The sequence below is a fragment of the Cyprinus carpio genome, chromosome B21 (assembly GCF_018340385.1).
Source record: "Cyprinus carpio isolate SPL01 chromosome B21, ASM1834038v1, whole genome shotgun sequence".
Taxonomy (NCBI): domain Eukaryota; kingdom Metazoa; phylum Chordata; class Actinopteri; order Cypriniformes; family Cyprinidae; genus Cyprinus; species Cyprinus carpio.
The window spans coordinates 11,519,335-11,531,528 of NC_056617.1; the positions used below are offsets into that span (position 1 = coordinate 11,519,335).

Sequence of the window (12,194 nt, forward strand, 5' to 3'; positions counted from 1 at the left end):
GAAATAATAACAATAGTATTATTATCATGATTACAAAAATAAAATAGTTTATTTAAATTAAAATGAAGTTTAGATTTTTAAAAATATGTATTTTTTTATAGTCTTTTCATCAATACTTTCATCATTTTATATGCTAATTTTTGTATCATTTATATGACTTGTATCATCATAAATTATATAAGAATGATAATAAATTATGCATTATTATTCTACTTAATATTGTTGTTATGAATTAAACAATATAATTATTTTATTTTTGAAATATATAAATTACTGAATACTGAAATTATCATTTATAGTATTATAGAACTGTACACAGACACAGACACAGACACACACACACACACACACACACACACACACACACACACACACACACACACACACACACACACACACACTTGTATTCCTATCACATATAGGCGTAATGGTTTTTATACTGTACAAACTATTTTCTACCCCCTTACCCAAACCCTACACACCTACCCCTCACAGGAAAATTTCTGCATTTTTAGATTTTTAAAACATTTAATTCTATATGATTTATAAACTTGTTTCTTCATGGCAACCTAAAAAATGTAGTGAATACCAGTACACACACACACATCTTCAGCTGGGTGTTAAAGGCCAGCAGTTTTCACAGCATGTGAGAAGGTAAAGCACAGCACTCTTTGAGGAACGTCTGAGTAATTTGCTTGGATCTAAGGTTAGCCATCTCCCTCAAGATGAAGACTTGACTACACACAGACACATGCTGACGTCTCAGGTTCCTTAAGCTCTGAACAGGCAATGAGGGAGGATAGCTGTGTGTGTGTGTGTGTGTGTGTGTGTTTATAAAGATGGGGTGTCCAAGTGGTTGAGATATTATTAGGTCTGGCCAACCCCTTCCCGCTGACAACGCTAGGATAGCCAAAAAAAGCCCAGAGGGTTCGTGGAGCACTGGGAGGAGAGGGGGTTTGGTGTGGAAGCAGCAGAAATGGCCAGCAAAGGTGAGAGTCTTCCACCGCTCTCCTGGGCTATAGTGTTTACATGTGTGATGTGCTGGCACGTGAATAGCAGGTTGGCAGAAACTGAGTGAGGTGGCGAGGGGAGGGGGGGGGTGGCAGGGGGTTTAGGAGATCAGATTGAAGTTGAGTGGTGTACTCTAGAGGTATAGTAATACTGCTGACTGGTCAGCACATCACACAGGACTTCCCAATGGAAGCTTGGCAGGCTGATGGGAATCTGATGGATGGACTGCCTTCAGGATCCGACCGATGCATAACTCTAGGATTTTGAGGGATAAAAGGAGGCATGAAGGAGGTGAGATCTTTGCTCAGTCTTATTTTGGCAGTGCTGGCAAACGTCTCCCCGGAGAGATTCAATCTGACCCGGCCATGTTAGGCTGCAATAAAGTGCTTTAGCAGGAGTGAGGGCCACGTGGAAGATTTTATGCAGAGAAGATTTCAGAGGGTTTGGATGGTTCTGATAAAGGCTCATTCAGCTTTGCACCCAGTGTGTGCCACAGCACAGATTTGCACCTGCGTTTGGAGGATAATCAGAACCAACAGCTGTTGGGGTCTATTGGCTTCACAGGGGAAGGGGTGTGTGAATGCACACTGCCATTAGCTGTTCCACTGTGTTTGTGTCCATGCACTCTCTGACATTAAAGCTTCTTGTCCATTTATGTCATATGTTTGTCTCAGAGATGTAACATTTGCACTAAATTACAGCAGTTTTACAAAATAATGTGCAAATTCTTTGGATTCACTTTTGGTAGAAAAAAATGAATGTGTTTACAGACTTGACATGTTTGGACTGTGCTGTATAATGTCCAGCTTTGTTGGACAATGTGGTTTCATCAAGTGTTTCTGGCAGAGTCGGCCTTTATAGTCACATGTATCATTGCTTGTAATTATAATCAATGCTAAATAAAAACATCTGGCAGCCTTATTACTTTTATTAAAACTAAATTTCAAGTCCTTGACCACTTTAAGGCAACTTCTGTGGATTAAACATTTTTTGAATTCCACATTTTGTCCTTTTTGCAGTGTTGTTTTCATATTCCACTGAGCCTAGCTCATCCTCTGATTGTGCTGTTTGAGTGTTTTCAGCCTGCTTCACATTGCCTGAAATTCAAGACAGAAATAATCACAGACGATGTTTAGATAAAGTATATTTTTAATATTTTGTTTTTGGATACCCACTATGTACTCTACCCCTCCCATTACTGGTAGATCAGTTCTACACAAACAAAGTTAGAAACTCCCTGACTGAAAGACATTATCGCTGATCTTTAAAAGCATATTAAAATAGACAGTTTAACAATAGTTAATGATCACATGTTGCAATCTCATTATATAAAATTTCTAAATTCATCCAGGTCAGAGTACAACTGTATCACTTCACTCTCAACAAATGTGTGTTGACACAGATGATCACTCATCGCTAAAGCTTCCAGCTGGCTAACTAAAAAAAGGTTGCAGATATTTGTATATTCACATATGGCATCAATTTTGCTATCTTATATTTTCTCCCCTTTGTCAAACATGATAAATGACCAGAATACGACATAAGGGTGAGTAAGTTAATTAATGTCAAATTTTCATTTAAGGAAAAAAAGAAACTTTTTATTATTATTATTATTATTATTATTATTATAAACCGCAAAAAACAAACAAAAAAAAACATATGCAATTATAACAAGACACCCAAATAAAAATGAAATTAAAAATACATGTGGGTTTACTGTGTACTTTCCAGATATAAATATACAAATATACATTTTGACAAGAATAAAAAGAAAAAACAACAACAACTAAATGTCAGTCATCCAAAAGACAGCATATATAAGATCACTTTTCAATTAAATTCAGTTTTTAGCAAATACAATTGTCTACCTTTTTACTATCAATAAATTGAAGAGAATCCATATATGAACATCAACCATAAAAACCTTCAAAGAATTTATTTCTTTTATTTATATGAAATTTTATCAAATAAAATAATACGATTCAGCATAAAGTTAACATATACTTTTTGATTCAAAGGAAAAAGATAAACTTATTGTCTTCTTCCTATGAATGATGTCACATTACTTGACATGGGTTGACACGAAATTAAAGGACAAAGTATAATCAATGTTTTTTTCAATAATTAATGTATCATTTTCATAACATAGTACTTGGACAATAAGATGACATTTAAAAAAAAAAAATGCAAATTGACTTCATTTATCAAATTAGGCTATTTTTTAATTCTCTGAATTGTATTTATTTAGTTATTAATTTTCCAAAATACCTGGTTTTAAATTTAGATGAGAAAAGACACAAAGTGGATATTTTATTAAAACATTGTATATGTTATTAAATCTAAACTGAATTAATTCAACTCATGTTTATAGATAAAATCAAAGATTTGATGAAAATCTGCATTTGTAATTTTATAGTCTGTTTTACCACAAAAAAATGACCAGACACCCTGCGCAAACATGCATACTGTATCTGACCACCCAAATGCTCCACCACACATCCCCCCTGCGTCTCCCTTTAAGACCAACTTCAAAGCAGTGCTGGATGATCATTGCATTTCTTTCCATCACTCTGCCTCTTTATATGTTTATTTCCCTGACATTTCACGCATTCATTTTTCTTACCCTCTTTAGTGTTGGATCTGTTATACTGGCGAGATGTGGGGACCACCGGGCTGGTGTTTACAGGTTTGGTTGTGGGTTTGGCTTGTTTGTTCCAGCTCAGTGCCATCACGATCCTGTCCAACCTCGGTTTAGGCATTATGGCCTTCACTCTCCCTGTATGCTTGCTCTACAAAACCATGACGCTTGTCCGCCTCAGTGATGGATCTCATCCTTTTCAGTGAGTATGCTGTAAAACAAATTAGTTTTTACACAGATTTAACCCTAAAGGTGTTACTAATTCTGCTGTTTACAGCAGATGGAGTAGTAGCAGAAGTCTTGTCAGTGTTTAAGTGTCGATTAGTTTTAAAATCACTTATTCATTTAACAACGAAACAAGTGTAATTGTGGTGTGCTATGAAAACAACAACAATTGTGTGATATTGTTTATAAAGTTACAGACTCCCAGTCTGCCCTGTTTGCAAGCTGGTTTCAACAGATGAGTACACTCATATATCACGTTGATCATGGGTTAAAATATTAATTCTTGAGATGCATAACAGATGTGCCGATTTAACACAAATACTGAATGATTTGGCAGGAGCTCAAGGGAGGGAAAAGCAACTCAAATAAGTCTGGATTAATACATGTAATCTTTCTCAGCTGCTCCACTTTTCTTTATTGAAAAGTCATATTTGGATGAGGACCGTACACTGACAGATGAGGACACAGTTCGCATAGCGGAACAAATCGTTCTGCTGATTGCTACGGCTGTCACCGAGTTGAAGAGGCTGTTCTTCATCGATAGCATCATGGACTCAGTGAAGGTCTCACACGCGTCTTAAATATCTCACCTCAGCTACACCGAGCAGTTTTCACGCTTTTAATGCAATTTATGGCCTACTTTCACCACATCAGGGGATACTACCCTCTTACGTAATTAGTCCTGATATGAACTATTACCATGTGCTTTCATTCCCAAAGGCAAAGGTTCTGTGAAAATAAGCACGTGTGAAAAATGTACCTTTATTATTATAAGAACATAATGTTCCTGGTACAGCAGGGTGCTAGCCATAGATTCAAGCTCTAAATGACTGTATTTTATTTGTCTGTGCAGTTTGTTGTGTTCCTGTATTTGTTGACCTATGTGGGGATCCAAGCCAATGGTCTCACGCTGTTGATGACCGGTAAGGATATCATGTTGAAATTTTTAAAGATTCATCACAAATCACAGCTGACACTATTTTTGACATAATGTCAGTAACTAAACAGAGTCAGAGTGATGTGGATCATACTTCATCAAGTATTACTGCTTTGTTGTGATGATAAATGATATTAATGTACAGTAATGCATCAACTTTGAACAGGTGTGATATGTGCCTTCTCTCTGCCGCTGTTGTACAAACTTCAACAGGTAAGTGTGTGCCTCATTTGGACTTTACACACAGGCCTATATGTATGTATATGTATATGTATATGTATATGTATATATATATATATATATATATATATATATATATATATATATAAATTGGGGCTATATGTATTGGTCAAAATGTGTTTAGAAATTAGGAATTGTTCCGTCTTATTTTCCTAACCAGAAATGCTCTTATTATCAGATCTCACTTATGCACATATAACCATAGGCTATTTCAGACTTAGCACTTATTTTTGTTTCCATTTTTGACAGCAAAGGATCGACAAGATTGCCAAAGCAATCAAAAAACTTGTAGAAAAAGGCACCGAAATGTAAGTCTTCATCATTCTGACATAAGCCATAATGAAAACGATTCAAAGTGAGCCAGGAAAAAATAGTCAAGCCTACATCTTAAAGGAATAGTTCACCCAAAAATAAATTAATTGCTGAAAATGTAATCATTCTCAGGCCATCCAAGGTGTAGATTAATCTGTTTCCTCATCAGAAAAGATTTGGAAAAATTTTGCATTACATGACTTGCTCACCAATGGATCCTCTGCAGTGAATGGGTGCCGTCACAATGAGAGTCCAAACAGCTGAAATAAACATTACAATAATCCACACGACTCCAGTCCATCCATTAATGTCTTGTGAAGCAAAAAGCTGCATATTCGTAATAAACAAATCCTCGTGTCATTTTTGGTCAAAATAATGTATAATCCATAAAAACGCTTGTTCCAGTGAAAAAGTCCAACCCGCTAGACATCGAAATCATATTTGTCTAGAACTGTTTTCACTAGTAAATGGTGTTTGAACTGTGCATATTTCTCTCCTGATTACGAAGACATTACTGTCACTGGAGAAAGCAATATTATAAATAGCAGACTCATATTTTAGCTGGCAGCAACAGTTTGAAGCTAAAAACATCATAATGATGGATTTGTTTTTTTACAATCACACAGCTATTCACTACACAAGATGCTAACTGGAATTGACTGGAGTGGTATAGCTTACTTAGACTCTCATTATAGTGGCACCCATTCACTGCAGAGGATCTATTGGTGATGTAATGCTAAATTTCTCCTAATCTGTTCCAATGAAGAAACTGACTAATCTACATCTTGGATGGCCAGAATCAGTACATTTTCAGCAATTTTTGGGTGAACTATTCCTTTAAGTCTAAATGAATCCAAATGTTTAATTTCTCCCTGCAAAGACACAAATGATAATCAAACCACATTCGTTAGGACTTCAATTAACTACAACAACGATGGTTTACTTTCTTGAATTTATCATATGTTCTCCACTTCTCTTTCCTAGAGTTGATCTTGTGATTTCACTGGCCAAACCTCCACCAGCCCCAGCACCTTCCCCTGCCCCCACAGCAAAACATAAACAGAAGACTAAATGAAGAGGAGGGAGGGAGGGAGGGAGAGAGAGAGAGAGAGAGAGAGAGATGGGGGTGAGGAGCAGAAATGTGGAGTACATTGAACAAACAAAGTCTTACACTGCAGCTGTAGCCCTGTGAGTTCAGCAGGGTTCGGGGGTTTGGGGGTTATGAACGAGCGTTATGTTTTTACAGTACAGTGCTAGGAGATTCTTCAATTGGTCTTCTGAAAAGAATTAATGTATTAATTTAACTCAAACTGTCAAACAGCTGTGTAATATTTATAATTATTGGTTCGTTTTGCCTGACGAGGCTTTTTTTTCTACTGATTTTCATAGAAAAAGTTGAACCTAGTGACAGTTGCTAGTATATTTTTGTCCACTAGAGGGTACAATGAGACCATACATTCACAGCAGTTCTGGGTCAGGACAGCATGTTGCAGAAATTCTGTCATGTAAATTTGTTTAAAATTTTTGGAAAATTACAATTCCCACTGGGATTGTCTATATAATTAGGGTTTTAATATTTAATACTTAATGTTTCAAATTACAGAGCAATTCAAAACTAATTTAAGTCACTTTAAACCAAGACATTTTTTGCTTCCTTGTACGTCTTTTGTGCAACATGACCCCCAGTAAACACACGTTTTCAATGTTATTTGCCTTTTTTTTTTTGTAGCCTATCTGACAACATACAAAACATCACATCATATATTTTCTGCCTTGCACAGAAATGCTTATTTTGTGGGAAATAAGCAGCTGCAAACTCCTTCAAGAAGAGTCCCAGGAACGCAATTTCAAAACATTCAATTACATACTGTTTGCAGATGACATTCTAATGCTGAAAAGAAACAAAATAGCATGCCTTTTGATGTGCAAATACTTTCATGCCAGAATGGTGATAAACAAAATCTGGTAATTGTCTTCACAGGCTTTTAAGAGAGTATCTGTACCAACTATAAAAAGATATTGCTTCAACATTTATGGAGGAAACTGTTTAGAAAGCACAAAAAGAACATCTTGTACGTTAAGGGAAGACAGTTTAATGCGCACTGCAGAAACACTCAGGGATGTAAGGAAAAATAGCAATACTCCACTGAAGAACAGTGGCACTCAGAGGAACATTTTGTATTCATTACTGTTTTAAATAACCTACTTCAGACTTTCTTCAGCTTTAAACTGCCCCTGTGTGTCACTGTTTGTTATATGGCAGTAGTGGGAAATCTCTAAATGAGGATATAAGGAAAAATGATATTTTAGAAGATTCACTTTAATAAGCTATTCAAATTTATTAAATGCCCTGTCTCATTGGATCACGGCTGAAAAGTCTATCTGACTCAATTTCTGCAAGACTGATTGTTTCTGACTGTGTCTGAAGTTTTAACTACATATCTTTGTATTTGAAAAAAAAAATGTATATATAAAATATTTTATATATGTATATATATATAATTATGATTTTTAAACCATAAGACAGTAATTTAGTTGGCTCCTTTTTTTTTTTTGAATATCTGAATTTATGCAACTATAATAACTTGACTATAATAACTATAATAACTATAATAACAATGACTCCATGAACTCCAAAACACCCTTTTATTGCAAAAAGATGTAATATAATGACCTGACCAAATTTTCATCTGCAGCCAGATAACCGTAGTGGCATATAAAAAATAAACAGATGTTCATTGTGCAAGATATAAAAGCACATAACTTTCTTACATCATCAAGCTGTCCTTCTTGTTGAGCCACGTGTCAGTGTTTTTTTTTTCTTTTTCTACTGATCCTGAACGCATAAACAAACTTTTGGCATAGTAAAGAAATATATAATATATGGAACAATAGGGAAAACACAAAACTAAAGTTTGTAATTTATCATAACTTTTGACAAGCAATGTTCACACACAGCCTTGTATATAATGTGAGTTCAGATTTAAAATTGACCCCAAAATGTAAATTTTCATTCTTCACAAAAAGGATCCTTTTTTCTTTTTTCTTTCAAAACCCTGATCATAAAGCAAAGAAATAAGACGGATAATAAGCTGTAATTTTGTCCATGATGACATCCTTACAGATGATTCTGCCAACACATTTTGGGATTGTGGTTGTATGAAAGCTGCGGAGGGAAATATTATCTCGAGTACGTCAGCATGAATGAGCTCTACTTCTCGCACTTGACCAGAAACATCTGCATTGAAACGAAATAAATAACTAAATGGAAAATAACTCAAAATGCCTTAAAGTGACATGAAATGAACAATCAATTGGCCATGCAATTCATCAGCAGCCATCAGACACAAACAACACAAGATTCCAGCTGAATCAGACACGGATACACACCTTGAGCCCATTAAAGAACGCTAAGCCGTGTATACTCAATTGATAGAACATGATCTCACAGCAGGATTTGCCCCGCGGCATTATGGGAAAGAAGTGGAAGTAGTGCACTACATTTGAGTGCTGGTCATTCTCACTAGTCGTACATGAGGCTGTCGGGCAAAGATGCTGTAATTGAGTTTTAGAGAAAGTGCTTTCACAGCAAGAACTGCGTCATGGAGAGATCATTGCGAGGTGAGTCACAGAAAACTCATTTTATAGGTCAGGAAAGTCAGAATTGGACACATTTCTACCACAATGGCTGAAATGCAATGAATGACATAACTTTACTAATTCATTTCATAAGAAGAACAGTCATTCATTGCTTGTTTAATATTATTGATTGTCTAAATGGATCCTCGCTTCGCTGCAAATGCCTGTTCATTGATCATACACTCCAATGTTTTTTTCTCTCTATATTGATGTGCGCTCTTTGCTGAGAGCTCTTGTACATTTACAGCTCCCATCTCACTTAGACGGGGATGTGTAACACAAATAGAGGTTTTCATACTTTGCAAACTACTGACCTCCTTGACTTGTAATTTTATAGCGGGCCATTTCAATTAAGAGTTAAACTCTTTCTCGCAGTCCTTTTGGCTTTGTGAAAGCTGCTTGAATGATCTCTTTCACTGAGCCGAAATGCCACAATAGCCCCAGATAATCACTGGGACAGACTGAGAGAGAATCTCTTTGTTCCTGAGAGAGGGAAATTATTCAAGAAAACTTCTGTGAGTGAGTCTAGATGGCTATGGTTGGGTATCCGGATCAGAGGAAGGGTCGGGAGAAGGGGAGGCACTGCAAACCGGGAATGTCTCGGGCTAATCCAGCTGTCCCTGCGGATACATCCATTCGGAACGCCACAGGCCGAATAGTGTTGAGATTATGTAGCTATCAGCAGGGATACAGTAGGTTCACTAATGTCTCAATCATACTGTGGCTGTATAAAGCAGCTGTCGCATTTCTGCTTTATGCAATTTTTTCATTCACAGTGTCAGAAACATATTTTGTTGTGAGTTTATTGAACTGTCTTTAGTTCAAGATGCCCATTAGGTGGTTTAACGTAATTGTACTGAAGGTCAAATCACAGATATGTGAGAAAGCTGTGAAAAATAGTCTGTGAAAAGAAAATGGAGTGGAGTGTGCTGTGGAGGTCTTCAGGGAATGGGTGTGGATGTAGGAGTGGTGGAAGGACAAGAGAGCAGGGCGGGGGTGAGCGTATTGAGACATTGAGCAGAATCAATCGTTCACATGACCATCCCCCACCGTAGGGCACCTTGATCACTCAGTGTTAACAAAACACTTGCATACACTTACTCTGCTTTATAACACCAGATGTATCCTCCACAATCCCGGTGTCCGAGCCTGAATTGCCTCGACATTCACTAACAAAGAAAAATGTATGCTATTTTTGGGCTCCTGTAAAAAAAAGGAGAAGAAAAAAAAGAAAGCCTCTTTCTAACGGCCAGAACGGAACTGAGAGAAAAAACTCATAAATAATGATTAGAAAGGAAGAGAAGTTGGGTGAAACAGTCTCACAGATTCAATCTAATAAGGGCAGTGCCTGACATAGCTTGGTTTAACAGCAGAGAAACCACAAGGGTGTCTGGATAAGAAAGACATAGCACAATGTTATATTGTAAAGAACAACATTTTGTATTGATTTGTATACAGCAAAGTCATCGCATACTGCAGTGTTTTTGCTTCAGGTTTTTTCTTAGATATTACATTGTGATTTTCTATTAGTATAATACTATTTTCTAGTTTGATGCTGTCATTTAAGTGATCCTAGTTGTATTTGCACCACATGAATATCTATTTTTTCTATCTATAAGAATATTTCTGTCTGTTTGAATAAATAAGTCAAATGTTTCAATCTTGCAACTAGACGTCAATGTGTTAAACTGTGTTTTGTGAATATTGCTTTTATATAATTTTACTATATCACTACAGTTTTATAAATCTGTATTTTAATTACACACTGTCAAGAGGACCTTAGTAAATAGTGAGAGATTTAGTTTTGAACTCAGTAAGGGATCGGAACGATTCCCTGGGTGAGACACTTGCTGTCTTGGCCACTTGACTACACATGTAAGCCGCAGGAAGCAAGTTTCAAGACTGCTGTAGGTCTGAAAAATGTAACCGTTCAATGTCCTTAAAGCACACTAAATCCACAGTATGGCTGCTTTTGAAATTGCATATTTCCCTACTCCATAGTGGGCAAAAAGCCATTATGTGAAAAGAGTATGTCCAAATACAACATATTCAGAAAAATTTACGCGAAAAGCTTCCATGTGACCCACTACTCCTGGTGAGATTCTGAAGTGTGGATCCAATGGACACTTTACTATCCAAAAGAGGTAACGGGAGATGATTTGTGATGACAGTGAAACCTAGTAAGGCTTAATTAGAAACTCCACAATTAAATATAGTAGTGTCATCTGTTATATAGAGACTACTGAACAGACATCAATAAATTTCTTTAAAAAGTGCAATACAGCTCTCTAATAATAATCTTTTTAGAACACTTTGATTTAGTGTGTCCCATCAGGTAATCAAAAGTTCTACCCACACTTGCAGTCTTTACACCTAATTGAACACAGGCAATATGTCATGTAAGTGGTCAAGAGCAAAGACTGAGTGAGAATGAGTCTGTTTGGTGAATCATTTACATTGACTCAATAAAAGAACCGGTTCATAAGAGTCATTTCCTCACTATTTGACTCGCAACCCAGCAGCTGAGAATCACTTTTTACTTTAATAATAATACACTCACAGCCATAAGCAGGATTACTGTGTATCTCCATTATTTCATTTTTATTGCCAAAAGACAACAGGCACTTACTGGTGACAGGGTTTATAAACAGCTGTTATTCATCTAGACGTGAGATATATGTGGATGATTTTAAGTTCTGCTGCAGCTGTCTGGCTCCTCTTTATAATCTCTTTAGGAAGTTATGATGAACCTCAGTGTCCTATGTACTGACACAAATCAATGGGTGAATGAATGGCTCCGCATATCTTTTCATCTATCTTCATCTGATATCTTATTAGACAACAAAAATATGAGTCAGCAAGTAAGAAGAATGTTATTTCACTGTCCACTGAAATGGGCCCAGTGTAGATGTGATTGATGAAGTCTTAATCATACTGAATCAACGAAGTATGGCTTAATGTACAGTACCTGGAGAAAGCCATCCATTAGCATTGCATGGTTGTTACTCGGTCTTCGCTTCATGGGCTGTCATTTCCGGTGTTGTGCCATATCATAGAGTCTGTTTTGCTCCATAAACTAAATTAGATTCTAGCAAAACCACAGCAGAATGAATCTCTGTGCATCTCTGAACGTGCGTTTCTGAATGAATAATTGTTTTTGAACGACTCTGTTGTCTGCATAAGTGAATGATT

At 36.4% G+C, this 12,194-nt stretch overlaps 1 protein-coding gene and 1 long non-coding RNA gene across 3 annotated transcripts; one reads left to right on the forward strand and one right to left on the reverse strand.

The window, feature by feature from the left end:
- Positions 1 to 875: 875 nt before the first annotated feature.
- LOC109059305 (reticulon-2-like) lies at positions 876 to 7,071 on the forward strand. 2 transcript variants are annotated; one of them, XM_042748246.1, is made up of 7 exons: positions 876 to 989; positions 3,644 to 3,851; positions 4,299 to 4,437; positions 4,728 to 4,797; positions 4,978 to 5,024; positions 5,301 to 5,359; positions 6,348 to 7,071. In XM_042748246.1, exons 1-7 carry the CDS (start codon positions 977 to 979, stop codon positions 6,436 to 6,438), a joined length of 627 nt encoding a protein of 208 aa, XP_042604180.1. In that variant the 5' UTR covers positions 876 to 976; the 3' UTR covers positions 6,439 to 7,071. The 2 variants fall into 2 exon arrangements, with proteins under 2 accessions (XP_042604180.1, XP_042604179.1); XM_042748245.1 differs by lacking the exon at positions 876 to 989 and adding an exon at positions 1,193 to 1,302.
- On the reverse strand, positions 1,282 to 12,161 carry LOC122141290. The gene is made up of 3 exons (XR_006157668.1): positions 11,971 to 12,161; positions 3,635 to 3,860; positions 1,282 to 2,108 (listed from the first exon to the last, which is right to left on the reverse strand). It is a non-coding gene; the product is annotated as an uncharacterized LOC122141290 (long non-coding RNA).
- Between the last annotated feature and the right edge of the window lie 33 nt (positions 12,162 to 12,194).

Excerpts from the sequence above, each read along its gene's own strand:
- LOC109059305 (XM_042748245.1), top strand. The coding sequence starts at position 1,257 with ATGCATAACTCTAGGATTTTGAGGGATAAAAGGAGGCATGAAGGAG. Across the intron at positions 4,798-4,977 it reads TCTCACGCTGTTGATGACCG|GTGTGATATGTGCCTTCTCT; the intron begins GTAAGGATATCA and ends AACTTTGAACAG. Across the intron at positions 5,025-5,300 it reads TGTTGTACAAACTTCAACAG|CAAAGGATCGACAAGATTGC; the intron begins GTAAGTGTGTGC and ends CATTTTTGACAG.